Source organism: Pleurodeles waltl, chromosome 10 (assembly GCF_031143425.1).
Source record: "Pleurodeles waltl isolate 20211129_DDA chromosome 10, aPleWal1.hap1.20221129, whole genome shotgun sequence".
Taxonomy (NCBI): Eukaryota; Metazoa; Chordata; class Amphibia; order Caudata; family Salamandridae; genus Pleurodeles; species Pleurodeles waltl.
In genome coordinates this window covers 955,079,717-955,105,448 of record NC_090449.1, presented here as the reverse complement: position 1 = coordinate 955,105,448, position 25,732 = coordinate 955,079,717, and the positions used below count along the sequence as shown (strand labels likewise).

Sequence of the window (25,732 nt, the reverse complement as noted above, 5' to 3'; positions counted from 1 at the left end):
TGCTAAATCCGTTCCCATGAATTTTTCCATTGCTTGGAGAATGATATTAAAAACCAAATGAAACAGTGTAGATTAATGTAATGTACAAGGTCATTCAAACCGGTGAAGACAATGAAGCTACTGACCAAAAGATGTGCAAAGAATTACAGAAAGATGAAATCATACCGGACGTGCCACCTCTGAAGACATCGAATGGGAGAACCAATCAAAGACTTGTAAAATAATATGGGGTGAAAGTTAGGTGACCTAATGTGTTTCCTGATAGGTTAAAGATAGTGGGGTATAAAAAATGTCCAATAGAATTTTGTGGGAATGTACAATGAAAAAGGGATAAAAACCCATGGCACGGGGAACCATTTCGGTGGGTTACGGAATGCTATTGATTTTATCCAGAAACTCTGTTACTCTGTTTGGTGACTTGTTGGTTTACTTAAACCATCCTCGACCTTAGATTTGCCCATTCTTACACTTTGCCTCCTTATGAGGGAAGTGCCCCTTCTTCCCCGGAGCTGAGTTCTGTCAGATGGTGATTTGACTGATGTCCTGAAGACGAAGACTGAACCTGTGCGCTGAACTAAACTTTGGAGGGTAACTATGACAATACAATTGTGATTTGTCTGTTTGCTTTTCCTTTCTAGGTACCAACTGCTTGCTTTTGACAGGGACCATAGTTAGGTGTTTTCCAAATTGGTGTTCTAAATCGTTTTGCATGAAGCCCAACATGCCAATGCTAATCAGTGGTTAGGACAGGTGTTCACTAAACTGATGCAAATAGACAAACGACCAAATCTATGCTTTGTTGAACTGACGCGTATTTGACACTCTGCTAAATTGATCTATGTTCACACCGTGTTATGTTCTGATGTTTGTGATTCTTGCCTTAAATGAAATCTTACCAAAGTTGTCATATCGTGACTATGCTATTATGTTTCTTGGTTTTGAGATTGACGCATCTGCTAATAGAATTGTAATCAATAGGGAATAAAACTTCATAAAATTCTACTAAACTGCTGTGGTTATTCATGGCTGCAAGGTCATGGTAGAATCTTGGACACAAGGGGGTGAGTACAACATCATTCAGCGGACTTTGCGCGCAGTGAAGGTGTCTGGGTGGGGGAGGAGGGCTGTGGGTTTCCCTAGGCCAGGGCGAGTTCCGTAGGCTAGGCCCCTCCGTAATGCAGGCCATGTGGCACCACACCCCACCTCTGTAGAGTGCCAAGTACAGTTATACATGCCCCTGTGTCATCTATGTGTGCAGAGGTCGACCATAGCCATGTAGGCCATATCCCAGGAATTGCATCTGTAGAGCCCAAGAGCGTGGCGTAGTGCAGGGGGCTACTGTGTCTGTATTGTCCGCCAACGGTAGCGGTAAGCCATGCACTCAACCTGTCTTTCTTCTGTCGTCCCCCCCCTTTTTGTGGTCTCCCTGTTCTTGTGTGCATCAGCATCATCAGGCGGAGGTACAGTGGCACCGGAGCACGAGGGAGCTGCATCCCACATGGCCATGGAGGGCCACACCACAGACTTGGAATACACCAGTGGGATGGAGGGCGAGGGGAGCTTCACGGCGGTCACAGGATCTGCAACCAGCGACACGGACTCGTCCTCCGATGGGAGCTCCCTTGTGGTGGCGGCAAAATCTGTGCCCCCCACTTCTACAGGTATAGCCGCGACCCCCCCTACCAGCACTGCCCTCCCAGCCGCCCCTCAGCTTTTGCCCCGTGCCCGCTCACCCAGGAGTGTGGGCATCACCTTCGCCCCAGGCACCTCACCCCCTGTCACCTCTGCTGCCCTGAGAGAGGAGGCCATTGACCTCCTCAGCTCACTCACTGTTGGGCAATCTACCATTTTGAATGCCATCCAGGGTGTAGAAAGGGAATTGCAACACACAAATGCATTCCTGGTGGGCATTCATTCTGGTCAGGCTGCCCTTCATCGAACCCTGCAAACTCTGGCCTCAGCACTGATGGCAGCCATTGTCCCTGTGTCTAGCCTCCCCCCTCCAACTTCCTCCACCCAGACCCAATCCCCTGTACCCCAGCCTATCCCAAGCACACCATCAGACCAGCATGCACACACATCAACACACAAGGGAAGCTCAGGCAAACATAAGCACCACACATCCCACAGGCACTCACGCAAGCATCACACACATACAGACACAGCAACATCCACTGCCTCCACTGTGTCCCCCTCCTCGTCATCTCCCTCCTCCCTCCCAGTCTTGTCTACACTCTCACCTGCATGCACTACCACTACAGCCACTACATCCTGCACCAGCACACCCACCACCACACCCCGCTCACGTGCACTTACCACCCCCACTACCGTTTACACGTCCCCTGTGTCCTCTCCCAGTGTGTCTGTGACGCCCCCTCCCAAAGACCACAAACGCAGGCATACACCCACCCAACTGCCATCCACCTCACAACAGCCTCCAGCGCATGCACCTTCACCCAAAGTCACCAAACGTACACGTCCTACAACCATTACCTCTTCCTCCACTCCCAAACCCCCTCCAGCTACCCGTCCCAGTGTTCCTAAGAAACTTTTCCTGACCAAGCTTGACCTCTTTCCCACCCCCCCCTCCAATTCATAGGTCCTGTACTAGCACCTCAGCCAAAAAATCTCCGGGACCAGTGGTGCCTGTTGTTACAGGTATGTGGAGTGCACTGGGCACCAGGGCAGCCAGTGTGACATAGAGCCACAGCACAGCCAGTCCCCCCCCCCTGTGAAGCACCAGAAGTTGGACAGTGCCCGGCGGGAGAGGGTGAAGACTCCAGCCAGCAAAGCCGCTCACAAGGGTCCCGGGGGGAGTGTCGACTCAGCTGTGACTCCTCCCAAGGTGGGGAAGGGGCAGAAGAAATCGCCAAAGTCTGGGAGGAGCAGCACGGCGGAGAAGACTGCCATCATCCCCGCTTCCCAGGAGGCCACCGCCAGCCCAATCGTCAGTGGCCAGAAGGCCACTGCCAGAGTCAGTGCCCAGGAGGGCAGCCCGATTGTCCGTGGCCAGGAGGCCACCGCCAGAGTCAGTGCCCAGGAGGGCAGCCCAATCGTCACTGGCCAGGAGGCCACCGCCAGAGTCAGTGCTCAGGAGGCCACCGCCAGCCACAGCCCAGCTGCCCAGGAGGGCCCCGGCAGCCACAGCCCCTCTGCCCAACGAAGAACCACCAGCCCCAGCCCAGCTGGGCAATGAAGGACCGCCATGGCAAGCTCCGCTAAACAGGGCAAGCACCGCTGAACAGGTCAGAAACTGCAAACTCAAGCACCGCTGAACAGGGCAAAGACCGCCATGGCAAGCACCGCTGAACAGGGCAAGCACCACTGAACAGGTCAGAAACTGAAAACTCAAGCACCGCTGAACAGGGCAAGCACCGCTGAACAGGTCAGAAACTGAAAACTCAAGCACCGCTGAACAGGGCAAAGACCGCCATGGCAAGCACCGCTGAACAGGGCAAGCACTGCTGAACAGGTCAGAAACTGCAAACTCAAGCACGGCTGAACAGGGCAAAGACCGCCATGGCAAGCACTGCTGATCAGGGCAAGCACTGCTGAACAGGTCAGAAACTGCCAACTCAAGCACCGCTAAACAGGGCAAAGACCGCCATGGCAAGCACCACTGAACAGGGCAAGCACCGCTGAACAGGTCAGAAGCTGCAAACTCAAGCACCGCTGAACAGGGCAAAGACCGCCAAATCAAGCCCCGCTAGCCCATGGGCGGCAGGGGCAGTGACGCAACTGGGACCGTCACAGGGTAAGTGATGCACTCTGGGCACCAGTCCCCCTCCAGAACCAGTGGAGACATGCATCCACTACCTCTGTCCTTCACAGGATGAAGCACTCTGGGCACCAGTCCCCCTCCAGAACCTGTGGAGACTGTTATCCACTTGAGAGACTGTGGCTTTGCACTCCCCAGGATGGTACAGTGGGCAAACCACCCACTGTAGAGACTTGAGAGACTGTGGCTTTGCAATCCCCAGGATGGTACAGTGGGCAAACAACCCACTGTAGAGACTTGAGAGACTGTGGCTTTGCACTCCCCAGGATGGTACAGTGGGCAAACCACCCACTGTAGAGACTTGAGAGACTGTGGCTTTGCACTCCCCAGGATACATCAATGGGCATGGAGCCCCCTCGTGGATCTGGCGTGGTGCACTCATCCGGCTGAGGTGCCCCCCCTTCCCATCCCCTGAGGTGCCTGTTGTATTTCTATCTGATGCCCCAGCAGTGTTCTCTCCGTTTTGATCAGGTATCTAGTGTGGGCCTCGCCCATGCATTTTGGGCCCAGTGGTCCACGGACAATGAATGGTGCATTACCTGCACTACTAATTGTGGTGTATATTTTGGTTTAATGTGTATATATATATATATGTATTTATTTGGTTACTGTATTTTGATGTATTACAATGGTTCCACTCATTTCCTTTTGTCTTTGCATTCTTCCGAGGGTGTTGGGGGTTGTTACTGTAATGTTTGGATATGCATTGGTGTGTGTGTTGTAGTGGGTGAGGGTCGGGGTGGGGGTGGGGGTGTTGCGTGGGTGTGTCCCTGTCTTTTGCCTCCCCCTCCCCTATGTCGTAGGTGCAGTACTCACCGTTGTCTTCGCCGCCGGCGTTGATGATCGTCGTATAGGAGCAGGAAGACTAGTGCAGGAAGAATATGGAGTTCGGGCTCCATGGTGTCGTTGTTTCTTATGGAGTGTGTAGAGGTGAGCGTTTTCCCTTTGAAATTCCTTTTTCCGCTGTGTTTTTATCCGCGGTGAATCTGCCCCGGAAAAGGTGGCGGATTGGTAGGTTGTGATACTGTGGGCTGTACTTTGTCTCCCGCCTTTCTGTTGGCGGTGACCGCCGCGCTGTTTGTCTGTACCGCCGTGGCGGTCGGAGTGTTAAAGTGGCTGTCTTTGTTGGCGGTTTCCGCCACGGTCATAATTCCCATTTTTTTACTGCCTGCCTGTTGGCGGTCTTACCGCCGCTTTAACACCGTCCGCCAGGGTTGTAATGACCACCTAAGTGTTTTTTAAGTGGGTTGCAAACATACCTCACACATTGCCCATTAAGTTAAGCCTGGCTGCTATGTGCCAAGCACCAGAGGGTGAGCACAGGTTAATTTAGAGTGTGGATTTGACTCACCCTTACTGGGATTGTGGTCCCTATTTGGACAGGGTGCACACCGCTGCCAACAAGAGACCCAGTTTCTAACAAACCCTTAATATCAATCTATATTCCTACACTAACATTCTAAAAAATGGAGCCTAGATTAGTAGGATTAGGTCTATATCAAAATGCTCATAGGTAGACATTCATGTAACGTAAATATTTTGGCAGTCTATGTTTTAGACTTGGTATTGTAACCACAAATGCACCAACAGGGCAAATAAGACAAAATTTAAAAGAGGGCACAGCCCACCCCATCCAGCAAATTATATAATGTGCTACTACTAAGCTATTTTAGACCCACAGCCATTTTAAAAGCCCAAATTAATAATCAATCCCACACTTAAACTCAGTTTTACCTATACATGATATACAAACTTGATCCCTCCCCCACCTCACCACCTATCATAGTGCACTCATCAATTCAGTACTCTGGGAGCAACATGGCATTGGCCAAAACCACAGATTAGAAGAATGTCTTCTAGTAGTGAAACTTCACTGTTAGAAATGGGGTCTTTGGTTCGCAGTCAGGTTACCCCCTGTCCAAGCAAGGACCCTCACTCTAGTCAGGGTAAGTCACACACAATCCAAATTATCCTGTGCCCACCCTCTGGTAGCTTGGCACTGAGCAGTCAGGCTTAACTTAGAAGGCAATGTGTAAAGTATTTGTGCAATAAATCATACAATAACACAATATAACACCACAAAAATACAACACACAGTGTTTAGAAAAATATATAATATTTATCTGAATATTTTCAGGTCAAAACGATCAAAGATGTAATAAGAAAATTTAAAGAAATCACTGAAAAGTGATATAAAGTGTTTTAAGTCTTTTAAAAGCAAACACAGTCTCTTTCAAGCACAAAGTACCTGGTTGGAGTGACAAATCTCCGCAAAGGGCCGCAGAGGAGGAGATTCGTGGAAAATGGTGTGTGCGTTGGTTTCGCCCCGTCACACACAGACTTGCGTCGTTATTTTTCACGCGGAGAAGACGTTGCGTCAATTTCTGGTGCGTGGACGGGTCTCCTGTTTGGTTCGTGGGGTTTTCAGACGCCCCGGGGTCTGTACGTGGAATCCTAGGCTTGTTGACCAGCTCTGCATCGTTCCGGTGGGCGATGCGTGGAATTTTCTTCCTCACGGCAGGCGCTGCATCGATTTCCCCTCTGAAAGTCAGGTGGCGTTGTCCAGGTGGGCCGTGCGTCGAAGTTCCGGTCACACCACAGGCGCTGCGTCGATCTTTTCCTCGCAAAGTCGAGCAGCGTCATTCCAGTTTGGCGAGCAGTGAAATTTTCACCGTGGAACAAGCTGTGCGTTGAATATTTCGCCGCACAAGGAGTCCAGTTGCAAGAGAGAAGTCTTTTTGGTCCTGAGACTTCAGGGAACAGGGAGGCAAGCTCTATCCAAGCCCTTGGAGAGAACTTCTGCAGCAAAGCAAGAGAGCAGCAAGACAGCAGGGCAACAGCAAGGCAGCAGTCCTCTGTAGAAAGCAGTCAGGTGAGTCCTTTAGGCAGCCAGGCAGTTCTTCTTGTCCTGGTGCAGGTTCTGGTTCAGGTTTCTTCTCCAGGAAGTGTCTGAGGTGGTAGGGCAGAGGCCCTGTTTTATACCCAAATGTGCCTTTGAAGTGGGGGAGACTTCAAAGAGTGGCTTAGAAGTGCACCAGGTCCCCTTTCAGTTCAATCCTGTCTGCCAGGGTCCCAGTAGGGGGTGTGGCAGTCCTTTGTGTCAGAGCAGGCCCTCCACCCTCCCAGCCCAGGAAGACCCATTCAAAATGCAGATGTATGCAAGTGAGGCTGAGTACCCTATGTTTGGGGTGTGTCTGAGTGAATGCACAAGGAGCTGTCAACTAAACCCAGCTAGACGTGGATTGTAAGGCACAGAAAGATTTCAGTGCAGAGAAATGCCCACTTGCTAAAAGTGGCATTTCTAAAATAGTAATATTAAATCCAACTTCACCAGTCAGCAGGATTTTGTATTACCATTCTGGCCATACTAAATATGACCTTCCTACTCCTTTCACATCAGCAGCTACCACTTCAACAATGTATGAGGGCAGCCCAAATAGCCTACGAAGGGAGCAGGCCTCACAGTAGTGTAAATACAAATTTAGGAGTTTTACACTACCAGGACATGTAAACTACACAGGTACATGTCCTGCCTTTTACCCACACAGCACCCTGCTCTAGGGGTTACCTAGGGCACACATTAGAGGTGACTTATATGTAGAAAAAAGGGGAGTTTTAGGCTTGGCAAGTACTTTTAAATGCCAAGTTGAGGTGACAGTGAAACTGCACACACAAGCCTTGCAATGGCAGGCCTGAGACAAGGTAAAGGGGCTACTAAAGTGGGTGGCACAACCAGTGCTGCAGGCCCACTAGTAGCATTCAATCTATAGGCCCTGGGCACATATAGTGCACTCTACTAGGGACTTACAAGTAAATCAAATAGTCCAATTTGGTGTGATCCAAGATTACCATGTTTAAAGGGAGAGAGCATATGCACTTTAGCACTGGATAGCAGTGGTAAAGTGCGCAGAGTCTAAAAACCAGCAAAAATGAGGTCAGAAAAAGAGAAGGAGGAAGGCAAAAAGTCTGGGGATAACCCTGCAGAAGGGCCATTTCCAACATTCACCATTAATAACATCTGCATCAACCTACATATAATTCACGGTTCTGCACCAAAGCAGTTAGCTTTCTAAAAAACTCTACAAATACCCTTCAAAATTCCATTATTAAGGTAACAGTCAATTTATGAACAACATTCATAATTGCACTCAATTGCACTATATAGTCATTATTACCTTAGTTGTGCATTAAATACGGAATACATTCTTTATTCTCTAATAACTCACCTGATGAACAGTTTTTAAATTCAATATCATCTATTCCAGCTCCCCCACCAAGATCTTTAGTGCGAATTCCTTCAAAAATTATTTCAAAATTCCTTAACTTTCCAAGGCGTACTTCAGCTCGTTTCCACTCTCTGCTTGGATTTCCAGATTCACTCCATATGACTGTTAGTCCATCATCTCTCTGAATGGGAGGGAATGGAAGTCATTACACACATTATATAGAAATATTACCAGTAATTGGAACACAAAGTTAAATATATGCAATTTCACGCTTCTTCTTTTAAAAACACACAGGGCCTGATTAGGAGTTTGGTGGACGGAACTTCCGAAGGAGAGGTTGCCGCAACACTGGCTACCTCCCCACTGGACCCATTAAGAGTTTCTTGGTAGGTCAGCGAGCGAAAAACTGAGCTTCCACCCTCTGGCCTAGTGGGAAACAGACTACAGAATTGTCTCCAGCTCGTAATTGAGCTAGCAGCAATGCTGTAGAGTGCAGGGTACCCCAGCACTCTAGCAATGTTCACTATCTGCAAAGCAGACAGTGAACATTGTGATGGTGTTGGCCATGGGGGCCCCGGCACTGCCCACGCCAAGTGCATGGGCAGTGCATGGGCCTCCATGGGGTCCACTGCACCCCTTCTCCAACAGCCTTTTCATGGTGGTGGCACTGCCACAAAACTGCTGGTAGAGAAGGGGGTCATAATCCCCAGGGCAGCGCTGCTCGTAGTGCTTCCCTGGTGGATTAGGGCCTCCACATCCTCCAGACTGCCAGGATCACCGATCGTTGTGGAGCTGGGGGTCCCCTGATGACCCAACCACCAGGGTTGAAAGATGGCACTTGGACTGCTGCATTGGTGGCAGACTGACTGCCATCCGCGAACCTGGAGGTCTTGTGACTGCCAGGTTCATAATGAAGCCCACAATGTTTAATGTAGTACAGTAAAGCCTTGCTGATTTAATAACACAAACGTTTACACATGAGTTTGATTTCTCATCTTTATACTGTTGTCTTTGCTTCGATTTCCAGCCACGCTATCCTGAAAGTTAATACATGTTCATAAGTCCACTTCTATAATAAAAAAAACACCCCTTGTACTGATTTGATGTTTGAAGTTAAGTCACTCTATTGAAGTAACCAAAGACGTGCATGTTTGCCTTTTGTAAGGAATTACAAACAATCCCAAACAAGGTATCTGTACTGTGTCATAGCAAGGGTGCCAGGGGCCTTGTACAAGCAAGGAAAATGCCATTTCGGTCCACTGATTGAATAGGAAAATAAAACCATAAATTTAGTGCAGCAGGCCCGTTATGCCTCTGCGCCAAGGTGCCACTACACATTCTGCCCTTCTAGTAACTATACTCCTAGCTTTGCTGATCTTATTCCATCATCTCAACAGTTAATCTCTTCATCCTTCTTTATATTTCTTCACTTTGTCTGTAAATACTTGTGTACAGAAGCAGAAATCTGCACCTCCAGTGCACTAACCAGTGCTGGACAGTGCTGGCCAGGTCCCTATGTAATGGAGAACCTGGGCAGCATTGTTTTGTTTTCTCAGAAACAAACCCACTCAGTTTGGAGTTGTGACAGACAAACAAAAAAGTAATGTCTCTTACACACTGGGAGCTTTCCCCTACCGCTTGGAGTCATTGTTACCTTTTCCTGTTTGTGCCCCTTGTGCTTTTCCAATCACAAACAGGGAAAACATAATTGAAATTGAGGTTTTGCTCCAGTTGGCCCATTATAAAAGGGTTTTTGATAGTTGGGCCGTCTGAAGTTCTACCGCTTAAAATGCAGTGTTCACCCACCACCTTGTATTGAGGTTTGGGAAACAACTGTTGACCAATGTCTGAAGCTGGCCCACTCTAAATGATTCCTTAACCCTAAACTGGAGCGTATGAATTTTTGTCAATGTTATGATAGATTCAAATGGCTCTGGTACATTTCCTTCTGCAGGATACACTGTTGTTTCTACCTCACACAAGTGGTGTTGTGGCCTACCAGTTCAGACCATGTTCCTGCCTTTTAGAATATGGATGAAATGAATTACTGCCATCAGTCAAGACGTCTTCACTTGTTTTTATGAATCAAAATGATGAGTTGTCTTCTGCTGTATAAAATAAAAAATGTCTGCCTATGAAAAGTGTGGTAGCGGTTGCATCTGATAGACATAGGCTTCAAAGACATTATCTTAGTGACTATAGAAGGGTTCTCCTTCTAACGGAATGGATCAATAAATTTAAAAATGGCCACAACAGAAATGTTGAACTTTTATTTTTCTGCTTCCAATGAGCTTTACGACACTTTAACTCACAATGGCAAATCTAAAAAAAAAAATCTGCAAGTTGAATTAGTTTCGAATGTATCCTGTATGGATTGCCACAAGGGGAGAAAAGGTAGGAAAATATGGTGGCCCAGGGTCCCTAGCATCAACTGTCTATACACATAAAAGGGGCCAGAGAATCACATATAAACATTTTTCTATCAGCCAGGTTAGGGTCTGGGAGAGTCTCCATGGTTTAACACAGAATCTCTTTCCTCATAAGATAAAAAAATGCTCACCTACATTTCGTGGCATGCTTTATCAATATGATCATAGGATGATCTATTTTATCCTAAAATAATCTTGATAGAATGGGCTTAATCAAACTTGGGAGCTCTTGAGATCAGATGCTGGGATCAGATTGTGCCACATACATCCTTACTTTCAAAATTGTCTAGAGGCAAACACCATTTCTATTTTATATGGGGTGTCTCTGTCCAGGTTAAAAAAAAACACAAAAAGTAGATGCTACAGGATTGTTATTAACCCTACATCTATGAATCAGTGTCATCTGTGTCAACATGTTTCAGCCATGTATTGAATCCACTATGTGTCACTGTATTTTATCAGTACAAAGAGAATTAAAACCCTTAGTTTAGATAATCTCTCATTAGCATTGGGCCTTGATAGGGAGATGTGAGGTACACAGCACTTGTGAATATTTGCTTTCTGGGTTGGAAACATATCCTTCAGTCTTTACCCTATCTATAAGGGTAAGAAACTTCACAGGGGGAAGGAGGAAGCCTCTTGCTAAAGACATACATTCGTCAAGGGACAATAGCCTGCCTTTGGTGTATCAACTGCTTCTGGTCACCTATATCTAGTACCCATATGGAGCACCGGATAATTGTCTGTTTTAGGGCCTGATTTAGATTTTGATGGAAGCTTTTATGTCCAGTCTGCCGTATTGCAATCACATTATAGTCTATGGAGATAGCAATACAGCAGACGGGATATCCATCATGTTTCTGACAGAGTAACCCATCTGCCAATCTCTAAATCAAGCCCTTAGTCTTTAGCATTTTAGGACTGCCTCAAAACTCTTTAGCTATCTCACTCTCAGGACTGAAGTATTTAGAAAGAGAAAATAGCAATGTTTTGGCCACTTTAGTTATTGGTTGTTCAACATTCACTGTTCAATTTACGTGTTAATTAAGCTTTGCTTAGTTTGTGTTAGAAATGGTGTCTTTGGTTGACAGTCAGGTTACCCCCTAAAGGACCCTCACTCTAGTCAGGGTAAATCACCCTCAGCTAACCCCTGCTTACCCCCTTGGTAGCTTGGCAGAGCAGTAGACTTAACTTCAGAGTGCTAGGTGTAAAGTATTTGTACCAACACGCACAGTAACTTAATGAAAACACTATAAAATGACATAACACCAGTTTAGAACAATAGGAAATATTTATCTAAACAAAACAAGACCAAAACGACACAAATCCGACATACACAAGTCAAGTTATTAATTTTTAAAGATTAAACTCAAAAATAGCGCTTAGAAACACAAAATGCTTCAATGAGGTGTTAACACGGCGTTGTGACTGAGTCGTTCCCAACAAGCCGACACCAGCGGCACTGGACACGAAGTCGCGTAGACCCCCAAATACAGTACCTTTGGTGAAGAGTGAAAACAAGTCGATGCGCGAAGACGGGGATCGCGGCGTCTGTGCGAAACGTTGGATCCGCGCACTTCGAGCGGCGTCGGTCACGACGTGATGCGGCGACTTCCACGGAGTCGCAGACTTCAGCGGGGCTGCAGTGGCGTCGGGCCTGCGAAGGTTGTCGCGTTCCAGCGAAGATCACAGAGTAGGTTGCTGGTGGTGTCACCAGATTCAGCAGTGGCATCGATCCGAAGTCGTCCGAGGTCGATTTCCTTGGATTTCCACCAGATATCCTTTCAAGGGCCCAGGGACTGGATAGGACACCACTTGTCAGAGCAGGAGTCTCTCCAGAGACTCCAGGTGCTGGCAGAGAGAAGTCTTTGCTGTCCCTGAGACTTCAAACAGCAGGAGGCAAGCTCTAAATCAAACCCTTGGAGATTTCTTCACAAGATGGAAGGCACACAAAGTCCAGTCTTTGCCCTCTCTCTTTGGCAGAAGCAGCAACTGCAGGATAGCTCCACAAAGCACAGTCACAGGAGGGCAGCACTTCTCCTCAGCTCTTCAGCTCTTCTCCAGGCAGAGGTTCCTCTTGATGTCCAGAAGTGTTCTAAAGTCTGTGGTTTTGGGTGCCCTTCTTATACCCAATTTCTACTTTGAAGTAGGCCTACTTCCACGTAAAGTCTCTTTTGAATGTGAAATCCTGCCCTTCCCAGGCCTGGCCCCAGACACTCACCAGGGGGTCCGAGACTGCATTGCGTGAGGACAGGCACAGCCCTTTCAGGTGTACGTGACCACTCCTTCCCTCCCTCCTAGCACAGATGGCTCATCAGGAAATGCAGACCACACCCCAGGTCCTTTTGTGTCACTGTCTAGTGTGAGGTGCAACCAGCCCAACTGTCAAACTGACCCAGACAGGGAATCCACAAACAGGCAGAGTCACAGAAATGGTATAAGCAGGAAAATGCTCACTTTCTAAAAGTGGCATTTTCAAACACACAATCTTAAAATCAACTTTACTAGAAGATGTATTTTTAAATTGTGAGCTCAGAGACCCCAAACTCCACATGTCCATCCGCTCCCAAAGGGAATCTACACTTTAATCAGATTTAAAGATAGCCCCCATGTTAACCTATGTGAGGGATAGGCCTTACAACAGTGAAAAACGAATGTAGCAATATTTCACTGTCAGGACATATAAAACACATTACTATGGGGGTCATTCTGACCCTGGCGGTAATTACCGCCATGGCGGAGGTCGGCGGTAGCACCGCCAACAGGCTGGCGGTGCACCGCTGGGCATTCTGACCGTGGCGGTTCAGCCGCGGCCAGAAAGGAAAGTCGGCGGTGTACCGCCGACTTCCCGCTGCCCTTGAGAATCCTCCATGGCGGCGGAGCGCGGGATTCTGACACCCCCTACCGCCATCCTGTCCCTGGCGGGTCTCCCGCCAGGAACAGGATGGCGGTAGGGGGTGCCGCGGGGCCCCTGGGGGCCCCTGCAGTGCCCATGCCAATGGCATGGGCACTGCAGGGGCCCCCGTAAGAGGGCCCCACGAAGAATTTCAGTGTCTGCTTTGCAGACACTGAAATTCGCGACGGGTGCAACTGCACCCGTCGCACCTTCCCGCTCCGCCGGCTCCATTCTGAGCCGGCGTCCTCGTGGGAAGGGTGTTTCCCGCTGGGCTGGCGGGCGGACTTTCGGCGGTCGCCCGCCAGCCCAGTGGGAAAGCCAGAATGACCGCCGCGGTCTTTCGGCGGGAACCGCTTGGCGGGCGGCGACCGCCGTCCGCCGCGGTCAGAATCACCCCCTATATGTCCTACCTTAACCATACACTGCACCCTGCCCTTAGGGCTACCTAGGGCCTACCTTAGGGGTGCCTTACATGAAACAAAAGGGAAAGTTTAGGCCTGGCAAGTGGGTACACTTGCCAAGTCGAATTTACAGTTAAAACCGCACATACAGACACTGCAATGGCAGGTTTGAGACATGATTACATAGCTACTTATGTGGGTGGCACAACCAGTGCTGCAGGTCCACTAGTAGCATTTGATTTACAGCCCCTGGCACCTCTAGTGCACTTTACTAGGGACTTACGAGTAAATCAAATATGCCAATCATAGAAAAACCAATTACATACAATTTACACAGAGAGCATATGCACTTTAGCACTGGTTAGCAGTGGTAAAGTGCTCAGAGTTCAAAAGCCAACAGCAACAGGTCAGAAAAAATAGGAGGCAGGAGGCAAAAAGATTGGGGATGACCCTGCATAAGCAAAAAAGTCCAACAGTTTGTATTTCTGGAGCAAAAAAATCAGGCTGCCTATAGATTGCTTTTAGTTGCAAAGCAGGGGCGATAAAAAAAACTGCAAATACACAAAAGTTCTGCAGCCACTTTCAGTGTCATAATGCAATATTTGATTATTGAGATTGGGTATAACTTTTCGAAAAATGAAAGCATTTCATTTCAGGCAGCTTGCACTCATGATCTGCATGCAGACAGCATCAACAGGAGCAGACATCTGTGCCAAGGACAGCTGCATGGTCTCCTGATATTCTTTTCAAAAAGAACTGATTTGGTGGCATTGAGACTTCTATTTTTTAATGGATAAACTTCACTGTGAGGGCTAGCTCCTTGCAAAAGAAAATGTAAAGAAAGAGGCCTAATGACTTCAGGAGGCCTCACTCTGTTTTTGCTGTACCCAATGAGTGCCCACCGATTTCAGGCTTATTAAAATTAACAAGTTGGGCCATGTGCACCTCATGGCTCACAGATCTTTGTCATTGTACCCAATTAGAATATGGGTTGCAGGGCAAAGGACTACTCGCACGGAACTTTTCAAAGTTAGCGTCATGCTTCGAACAGTCCATTTAGAACAAGTGACCCCGGGGACAACTGTGGATGATGGAAGAAAGCTGTAAAACCAACATTATCTGTTTCTCTACTAGCCTGCTTGCGCACTTCTATGGTGAGTGTACAAACACTTAGGGCCATATTTATACTTTTTGACGCAAAACTGCGCCAACGCAGTTTTGCGTCAAAAAAATTAGCGCCGTCTAACGCCATTTTGAAGCGCCGTGCGGGCGTCAAATTTATACTTTGACGTACGGTGGTGCAACCAACAGGTGGGAGTCATTATTTCGTGACGCACACAGCGGCGTTCCGTCGTAAAGGAAACCAACGTAAAGGCGACGCACATCACTGTGGGTCGATTTACGACTGCGCAATCTGGAAATCGCTGTTTTTTTTCACGCTATTGCATTACATTTTTGCGCGAAAACTGCCCTCTCTGCAGAGGAGAGCCAAAATGGATCCCAGAGGCCACTACAGACCCCAGGAGGATGAGAGCAGACCAGGAACCAGCCAGGAGGATCCATACAGGAACCAGGACATTATTAGAAAAAAAAGAAAGTGTCGCTTCAGTGAAGAGGAGCAGGAAATCCTGGTGAAAGAGGTGACGGAACACCAGCACCAACTTTTCATCTCCTCTAAATTGCCACTCAGTAGGAGAGAGGCCATATGGAAACAAATAGTGGACCAGATCAACAGTGTGGCTGAAGAACGCCGCACAGTCACTGAGTGTAAGAAACGCTGGCATGACTGCAAACGTAGGACAAAAGAGAAAATGGCCAGGAACAGGAAGGCAGCAATGCAGACTGGAGGGGTGAGTCCAGCACAACAGGAGGCCCTGGACCACATGGAGGAGATGGTCGCAGCCGTCATCCCGGAGGAGATCGTCACAGGGATTCAAGGACAGGACAGCGCAGACTACCACGACACAACGCACATGCAGGGTAAGTCGCATGGGGAATTATAATGCACTAATGGGGACTGTAAGCAGGGGGGGGGATACCTACTACACAATGCATGTAAGTCAGCACATATATGAAGTGGCATGGGTAAAGGGGCACGGCAGGGGGGCATGCCCAGCACAGACTGAATCTGGGGCACGACAAAATACAGCACCAACAACACTCCCATGGGGCCATCCTGTAATGACAACAATAGAGCTAAGAGAAAGCAGCGACAGGTGTGAAGGCCACTACGTCAAACTCACATCCAGGCACTTGTCTTGCAAAATCTATCCTACATCAACTAGGTCCCTATCAGTAATGCAGTAGCCAAAACAACAACTGCAATGTAACTGCCACAACAGTTGACAATAATACCTCTCATCTCTGTGCAGCTATAGTACCAAATGGCAGGAACCTCCCCATGAAACATACATACCCAAATTAGGGGGTGAGGATGACATCCGCAACTATTCGTAGAAATAAGACAAAGGCACCAGTACACTCAAATGCCGAATGTCCATACGTGACACATACATAAGCCAAAGTAAACAGCATTAGGAGCCACACAGCACTAACGACACACACATGCTGCATACGTCAGGGTCCCTCACGTGCCTGGCTAACAAGGCTACATCACTAATGTCATACTGCTCAGACAACACCTGAGGAGGGGACACAGGCAACTGGTCACTGAAACACACCTGCAAAGTCTGACAACCAAATAGGACCTTCATACGATAAACAGGCCAATCCAATTAAACACACATGACCCAACATCATCTTCAAACATCAACAATGTTTACATCCATACCACATCCTAACATTGACATGCATAGGTAATGCCACGTAACATGTACAGTTCATGCAATGTGAATAAAAAGTGTATGGGGCAGATCCTGAGAGGCAAGTGTGCTGGTAGGGCAGTCACAACACCCACAGTCAGTCAAAGTGTATTGTGGCAAGTGTAACGTATACTTTGCGCATTAGCCTCAGGCTGGAGGCCTTTGTGCATCTTACCCTGAATGTACTTTTACTCATTTGCACACATCTAAGAGCCTCGGAGCACTTTGCACTAAATGCTTCTCATTGCCCTTCCTATCAGTTAATTTAGCAAATAGCCAGTCCTAAGGTGTTGTTAATTAGTCAAATCACACTGTTTTGCCTACTTCTGCACTGGAGTTTGCCAGAACATATTCACTCTGTGCCCCAGTCAAGGATACAGTCTGGTACTTTGCTGATAGATGTGGTAGGGGTTACAATTTGCCATTCCTGCGTAGGGAAACTTTGTCATCACGATGACATATGACTTATAAAATCACTTCCTTGTCCCAAGACACGCATGAGGGAGTTTCCAAACAGAGAAACACAACTAGATGCTGCCTGCCTTGCTGCTGATGCACAACCAGATCACAGGCCATTCCTCTGATATGAAGGATGATGTCTCCCCAGTGATTCCGACAGGCAAGCTCCAAACATGCTGTGCTATACATAGAACAAGCAGAGGGAGAGTAGAAACTGTTAGGCACCATGATAGCTGGGTACTAATGTATTACTCTCCTGCAGACTATTTCACTTCTAACAGTGTGTATTGTTTGGGTTATTGTGGCTCACACCTAAATTTCAACAAGTCAGTTGTACAATGAAACCTCATATTAAACAAACACTGTCTTTCTCATTTGTGTATGGGAACATACCGGAAAAGAGATAATTGTGTAGGATCTGAGTGACCACGACTTCCCTGAGAAGTTCCAAAGAAGTCATGCGCTCGGATGTCTAAACATTCCTTTGATGTGGGAGACCAGAGGCACTGCTAGTTAGTCTGAGCAAAATGAAATATCAGGGTGACAGAGTTATTTACAAGTGGGTCAGACTTAGTCCCCCGCACCATTAGCTATCCTGCTGCCTAGAAAGCCAGTAATCACATGTAGGATAATGAGAGCCCACCCAACAAAATGTCCCTCCATAACAATAGTTAAACACCGAGGGAGGAGTAGGACAAAAACACGCCTATTTCTAAATAATTACAAAGCAACACCTAGAGGCGATCAGGCAGACATGTCTGATAGCTCCATATCATACATGTGACACACAGGTGGGCCATAGGCCTACAACAATGCCCTATGACGGACAGCAGATACCAAGACAAACACAGAGCACAAAGTTAAGGCATCCAAAGGCTTGTATCTTAGTGCAAAATTGTCACAACACAGACACACTAATTGTACCCTGTTTCATTGCAGAGGAACATGGATCTCCTGCCGATATGCCTGTCCCTGAGTTCCCTGATGACATGGATGACGAGCCCATAAACATCCCAGAAGAGACCATTCAAATGGTCCTTGAAAGCCTCCAAACCCCACCTTCAGTCACAAGGAGGAGCACAGAAGAAGCAGCCACCACAGGAGAACCACCCGCCACCCCAATTGTAAGACCTGCCAGCTCCAACACAGCTGAGGACTCTGACGACACTGGCACCAGCTTCGAAAGAACCGTCGTTGGGGTCCAGTGGGAGCTGGCCAAGGAGGTGCGGGTGGGGATGCAAACTATGGCAGCCAGCCTTGAGGGGGTGCGTTCGTGCATGATGTCTTCTGCTGATCAGGCAGCTGCTATGCAAGCCCGAACATCGCTCTTGCAGGAACTTTTAAAAACACAGAAGGAAATCTGCACAGCTGTCATCCAGTTGACACAACAACTACAACTGCAGACTGACTGCCATCCGCGAACCTGGAGGTCTTGTGACTGCCAGGTTCATAATGAAGCCCACAATGTTTAATGTAGTACAGTAAAGCCTTGCTGATTTAATAACACAAACGTTTACATATGAGTTTGATTTCTCATCTTTATACTGTTGTCTTTGCTTCGATTTCCAGCCACGCTATCCTGAAAGTTAATACATGTTCATAAGTCCACTTCTATAATAAAAAAAACACCCCTTGTACTGATTTGATGTTTGTAGTTAAGTCACTCTATTGAAGTAACCAAAGACGTGCATGTTTGCCTTTTGTAAGGAATTACAAACAATCCCAAACAAGGTATCTGTACTGTGTCATAGCAAGGGTGCCAGGGGCCTTGTACAAGCAAGGAAAATGCCATTTCGGTCCACTGATTGAATAGGAAAATAAAACCATAAATTTAGTGCAGCAGGCCCGTTATGCCTCTGCGCCAAGGTGCCACTACACATTCTGCCCTTCTAGTAACTATACTCCTAGCTTTGCTGATCTTATTCCATCATCTCAACAGTTAATCTCTTCATCCTTCTTTATATTTCTTCACTTTGTCTGTAAATACTTGTGTACAGAAGCAGAAATCTGCACCTCCAGTGCACTAACCAGTGCTGGACAGTGCTGGCCAGGTCCCTATGTAATGGAGAACCTGGGCAGCATTGTTTTGTTTTCTCAGAAACAAACCCACTCAGTTTGGAGTTGTGACAGACAAACAAAAAAGTAATGTCTCTTACACACTGGGAGCTTTCCCCTACTGCTTGGAGTCATTGTTACCTTTTCCTGTTTGTACCCCTTGTGCTTTTCCAATCACAAACAGGGAAAACATAATTGAAATTGAGGTTTTGCTCCAGTTGGCCCATTATAAAAGGGTTTTTGATAGTTGGGCCGTCTGAAGTTCTACCGCTTAAAATGCAGTGTTCACCCACCACCTTGTATTGAGGTTTGGGAAACAACTGTTGACCAATGTCTGAAGCTGGCCCACTCTAAATGATTCCTTAACCCTAAACTGGAGCGTATGAATTTTTGTCAATGTTATGATAGATTCAAATGGCTCTGGTACATTTCCTTCTGCAGGATACACTGTTGTTTCTACCTCACACAAGTGGTGTTGTGGCCTACCAGTTCAGACCATGTTCCTGCCTTTTAGAATATGGATGAAATGAATTACTGCCATCAGTCAAGACGTCTTCACTTGTTTTTATGAATCAAAATGATGAGTTGTCTTCTGCTGTATAAAATAAAAAATGTCTGCCTATGAAAAGTGTGGTAGCGGTTGCATCTGATAGACATAGGCTTCAAAGACATTATCTTAGTGACTATAGAAGGGTTCTCCTTCTAACGGAATGGATCAATAAATTGAAAAATGGCCACAACAGAAATGTTGAACTTTTATTTTTCTGCTTCCAATGAGCTTTACGACACTTTAACTCACAATGGCAAATCTAAAAAAAAAAATCTGCAAGTTGAATTAGTTTCGAATGTATCCTGTATGGATTGCCACAAGGGGAGAAAAGGTAGGAAAATATGGTGGCCCAGGGTCCCTAGCATCAACTGTCTATACACATAAAAGGGGCCAGAGAATCACATATAAACATTTTTCTATCAGCCAGGTTAGGGTCTGGGAGAGTCTCCATGGTTTAACACAGAATCTCTTTCCTCATAAGATAAAAAAATGCTCACCTACATTTCGTGGCATGCTTTATCAATATGATCATAGGATGATCTATTTTATCCTAAAATAATCTTGATAGAATGGGCTTAATCAAACTTGGGAGCTCTTGAGATCAGATGCTGGGATCAGATTGTGCCACATACATCCTTACTTTCAAAATTGTCTAGAGGCAAACACCATTTCTATTTTATATGGGGTGTCTCTGTCCAGGTTAAAAAAAAACACAAAAAGTAGATGCTACAGGATTGTTATTAACCCTACATCTATGAATCAGTGTCATCTGTGTCAACATGTTTCAGCCATGTATTGAATCCACTATGTGTCACTGTATTTTATCAGTACAAAGAGAATTAAAACCCTTAGTTTAGATAATCTCTCATTAGCATTGGGCCTTGATAGGGAGATGTGAGGTACACAGCACTTGTGAATATTTGCTTTCTGGGTTGGAAACATATCCTTCAGTCTTTACCCTATCTATAAGGGTAAGAAACTTCACAGGGGGAAGGAGGAAGCCTCTTGCTAAAGACATACATTCGTCAAGGGACAATAGCCTGCCTTTGGTGTATCAACTGCTTCTGGTCACCTATATCTAGTACCCATATGGAGCACCGGATAATTGTCTGTTTTAGGGCCTGATTTAGATTTTGATGGAAGCTTTTATGTCCAGTCTGCCGTATTGCAATCACATTATAGTCTATGGAGATAGCAATACAGCAGACGGGATATCCATCATGTTTCTGACAGAGTAACCCATCTGCCAATCTCTAAATCAAGCCCTTAGTCTTTAGCATTTTAGGACTGCCTCAAAACTCTTTAGCTATCTCACTCTCAGGACTGAAGTATTTAGAAAGAGAAAATAGCAATGTTTTGGCCACTTTAGTTATTGGTTGTTCAACATTCACTGTTCAATTTACGTGTTAATTAAGCTTTGCTTAGTTTGTGTTAGAAATGGTGTCTTTGGTTGACAGTCAGGTTACCCCCTAAAGGACCCTCACTCTAGTCAGGGTAAATCACCCTCAGCTAACCCCTGCTTACCCCCTTGGTAGCTTGGCAGAGCAGTAGACTTAACTTCAGAGTGCTAGGTGTAAAGTATTTGTACCAACACGCACAGTAACTTAATGAAAACACTATAAAATGACATAACACCAGTTTAGAACAATAGGAAATATTTATCTAAACAAAACAAGACCAAAACGACACAAATCCGACATACACAAGTCAAGTTATTAATTTTTAAAGATTAAACTCAAAAATAGCGCTTAGAAACACAAAATGCTTCAATGAGGTGTTAACACGGCGTTGTGACTGAGTCGTTCCCAACAAGCCGACACCAGCGGCACTGGACACGAAGTCGCGTAGACCCCCAAATACAGTACCTTTGGTGAAGAGTGAAAACAAGTCGATGCGCGAAGACGGGGATCGCGGCGTCTGTGCGAAACGTTGGATCCGCGCACTTCGAGCGGCGTCGGTCACGACGTGATGCGGCGACTTCCACGGAGTCGCAGACTTCAGCGGGGCTGCAGTGGCGTCGGGCCTGCGAAGGTTGTCGCGTTCCAGCGAAGATCACAGAGTAGGTTGCTGGTGGTGTCACCAGATTCAGCAGCGGCATCGATCCGAAGTCGTCCGAGGTCGATTTCCTTGGATTTCCACCAGATATCCTTTCAAGGGCCCAGGGACTGGATAGGACACCACTTGTCAGAGCAGGAGTCTCTCCAGAGACTCCAGGTGCTGGCAGAGAGAAGTCTTTGCTGTCCCTGAGACTTCAAACAGCAGGAGGCAAGCTCTAAATCAAACCCTTGGAGATTTCTTCACAAGATGGAAGGCACACAAAGTCCAGTCTTTGCCCTCTCTCTTTGGCAGAAGCAGCAACTGCAGGATAGCTCCACAAAGCACAGTCACAGGAGGGCAGCACTTCTCCTCAGCTCTTCAGCTCTTCTCCAGGCAGAGGTTCCTCTTGATGTCCAGAAGTGTTCTAAAGTCTGTGGTTTTGGGTGCCCTTCTTATACCCAATTTCTACTTTGAAGTAGGCCTACTTCCACGTAAAGTCTCTTTTGAATGTGAAATCCTGCCCTTCCCAGGCCTGGCCCCAGACACTCACCAGGGGGTCCGAGACTGCATTGCGTGAGGACAGGCACAGCCCTTTCAGGTGTACGTGACCACTCCTTCCCTCCCTCCTAGCACAGATGGCTCATCAGGAAATGCAGACCACACCCCAGGTCCTTTTGTGTCACTGTCTAGTGTGAGGTGCAACCAGCCCAACTGTCAAACTGACCCAGACAGGGAATCCACAAACAGGCAGAGTCACAGAAATGGTATAAGCAGGAAAATGCTCACTTTCTAAAAGTGGCATTTTCAAACACACAATCTTAAAATCAACTTTACTAGAAGATGTATTTTTAAATTGTGAGCTCAGAGACCCCAAACTCCACATGTCCATCCGCTCCCAAAGGGAATCTACACTTTAATCAGATTTAAAGATAGCCCCCATGTTAACCTATGTAAGGGATAGGCCTTACAACAGTGAAAAACGAATGTAGCAATATTTCACTGTCAGGACATATAAAACACATTACTATGGGGGTCATTCTGACCCTGGCGGTAATTACCGCCATGGCGGAGGTCGGCGGTAGCACCGCCAACAGGCTGGCGGTGCACCGCTGGGCATTCTGACCGTGGCGGTTCAGCCGCAGCCAGAAAGGAAAGTCGGCGGTGTACCGCCGACTTCCCGCTGCCCTTGAGAATCCTCCATGGCGGCGGAGCGCGGGATTCTGACACCCCCTACCGCCATCCTGTCCATGGCGGGTCTCCCGCCAGGAACAGGATGGCGGTAGGGGGTGCCGCGGGGCCCCTGGGGGCCCCTGCAGTGCCCATGCCAATGGCATGGGCACTGCAGGGGCCCCCGTAAGAGGGCCCCACGAAGAATTTCAGTGTCTGCTTTGCAGACACTGAAATTCGCGACGGGTGCAACTGCACCCGTCGCACCTTCCCGCTCCGCCGGCTCCATTCTGAGCCGGCGTCCTCGTGGGAAGGGTGTTTCCCGCTGGGCTGGCGGGCGGACTTTCGGCGGTCGCCCGCCAGCCCAGTGGGAAAGCCAGAATGACCGCCGCGGTCTTTCGGCGGGAACCGCTTGGCGGGCGGCGACCGCCGTCCGCCGCGGTCAGAATCACCCCCTATATGTCCTACCTTAACCATACACTGCACCCTGCCCTTAGGGCTACCTAGGGCCTACCTTAGGGGTGCCTTACATGAAACAAAAGGGAAAGTTTAGGCCTGGCAAGTGGGTACACTTGCCAGGTCGAATTTACAGTTAAAACCGCACACACAGACACTGCAATGGCAGGTTTGAGACATGATTACATAGCTACTTATGTGGGTGGCACAACCAGTGCTGCAGGTCCACTAGTAGCATTTGATTTACAGCCCCTGGCACCTCTAGTGCACTTTACTAGGGACTTACGAGTAAATCAAATATGCCAATCATAGAAAAACCAATTACATACAATTTACACAGAGAGCATATGCACTTTAGCACTGGTTAGCAGTGGTAAAGTGCTCAGAGTTCAAAAGCCAACAGCAACAGGTCAGAAAAAATAGGAGGCAGGAGGCAAAAAGATTGGGGATGACCCTGCATAAGCAAAAAAGTCCAACAGTTTGTATTTCTGGAGCAAAAAAATCAGGCTGCCTATAGATTGCTTTTAGTTGCAAAGCAGGGGCGATAAAAAAAACTGCAAATACACAAAAGTTCTGCAGCCACTTTCAGTGTCATAATGCAATATTTGATTATTGAGATTGGGTATAACTTTTCGAAAAATGAAAGCATTTCATTTCAGGCAGCTTGCACTCATGATCTGCATGCAGACAGCATCAACAGGAGCAGACATCTGTGCCAAGGACAGCTGCATGGTCTCCTGATATTCTTTTCAAAAAGAACTGATTTGGTGGCATTGAGACTTCTATTTTTTAATGGATAAACTTCACTGTGAGGGCTAGCTCCTTGCAAAAGAAAATGTAAAGAAAGAGGCCTAATGACTTCAGGAGGCCTCACTCTGTTTTTGCTGTACCCAATGAGTGCCCACCGATTTCAGGCTTATTAAAATTAACAAGTTGGGCCATGTGCACCTCATGGCTCACAGATCTTTGTCATTGTACCCAATTAGAATATGGGTTGCAGGGCAAAGGACTACTCGCACGGAACTTTTCAAAGTTAGCGTCATGCTTCGAACAGTCCATTTAGAACAAGTGACCCCGGGGACAACTGTGGATGATGGAAGAAAGCTGTAAAACCAACATTATCTGTTTCTCTACTAGCCTGCTTGCGCACTTCTATGGTGAGTGTACAAACACTTAGGGCCATATTTATACTTTTTGACGCAAAACTGCGCCAACGCAGTTTTGCGTCAAAAAAATTAGCGCCGTCTAACGCCATTTTGAAGCGCCGTGCGGGCGTCAAATTTATACTTTGACGTACGGCGGCGCAACCAACAGGTGGGAGTCATTATTTCGTGACGCACACAGCGGCGTTCCGTCGTAAAGGAAACCAACGTAAAGGCGACGCACATCACTGTGGGTCGATTTACGACTGCGCAATCTGGAAATCGCTGTTTTTTTTCACGCTATTGCATTACATTTTTGCGCGAAAACTGCCCTCTCAGCAGAGGAGAGCCAAAATGGATCCCAGAGGCCACTACAGACCCCAGGAGGATGAGAGCAGACCAGGAACCAGCCAGGAGGATCCATACAGGAACCAGGACATTATTAGAAAAAAAAGAAAGTGTCGCTTCAGTGAAGAGGAGCAGGAAATCCTGGTGAAAGAGGTGACGGAACACCAGCACCAACTTTTCATCTCCTCTAAATTGCCACTCAGTAGGAGAGAGGCCATATGGAAACAAATAGTGGACCAGATCAACAGTGTGGCTGAAGAACGCCGCACAGTCACTGAGTGTAAGAAACGCTGGCATGACTGCAAACGTAGGACAAAAGAGAAAATGGCCAGGAACAGGAAGGCAGCAATGCAGACTGGAGGGGTGAGTCCAGCACAACAGGAGGCCCTGGACCACATGCAGGAGATGGTCGCAGCCGTCATCCCGGAGGAGATCGTCACAGGGATTCAAGGACAGGACAGCGCAGACTACCACGACACAACGCACATGCAGGGTAAGTCGCATGGGGAATTATAATGCACTAATGGGGACTGTAAGTAGGGGGGGGGATACCTACTACACAATGCATGTAAGTCAGCACATATATGAAGTGGCATGGGTAAAGGGGCACGGCAGGGGGGCATGCCCAGCACAGACTGAATCTGGGGCACGACAAAATACAGCACCAACAACACTCCCATGGGGCCATCCTGTAATGACAACAATAGAGCCAAGAGAAAGCAGCGACAGGTGTGAAGGCCACTACGTCAAACTCACATCCAGGCACTTGTCTTGCAAAATCTATCCTACATCAACTAGGTCCCTATCAGTAATGCAGTAGCCAAAACAACAACTGCAATGTAACTGCCACAACAGTTGACAATAATACCTCTCATCTCTGTGCAGCTATAGTACCAAATGGCAGGAACCTCCCCATGAAACATACATACCCAAATTAGGGGGTGAGGAGGACATCCGCAACTATTC

At 47.3% G+C, this 25,732-nt stretch overlaps 1 protein-coding gene across 2 annotated transcripts in view; it reads right to left on the bottom strand.

Moving 5' to 3' along the window:
* Positions 1–25,732, bottom strand: part of MALRD1 (MAM and LDL receptor class A domain containing 1) — a 2,469,603-nt gene that overhangs the window by 1,066,212 nt on the left and 1,377,659 nt on the right. For both annotated transcript variants that reach the window (XM_069211777.1, XM_069211778.1), the window contains exon 24: positions 8,005–8,185. In XM_069211777.1, coding sequence (XP_069067878.1) covers positions 8,005–8,185 — 181 coding nt within the window. The remainder of the gene's footprint in view (positions 1–8,004; positions 8,186–25,732) is intronic.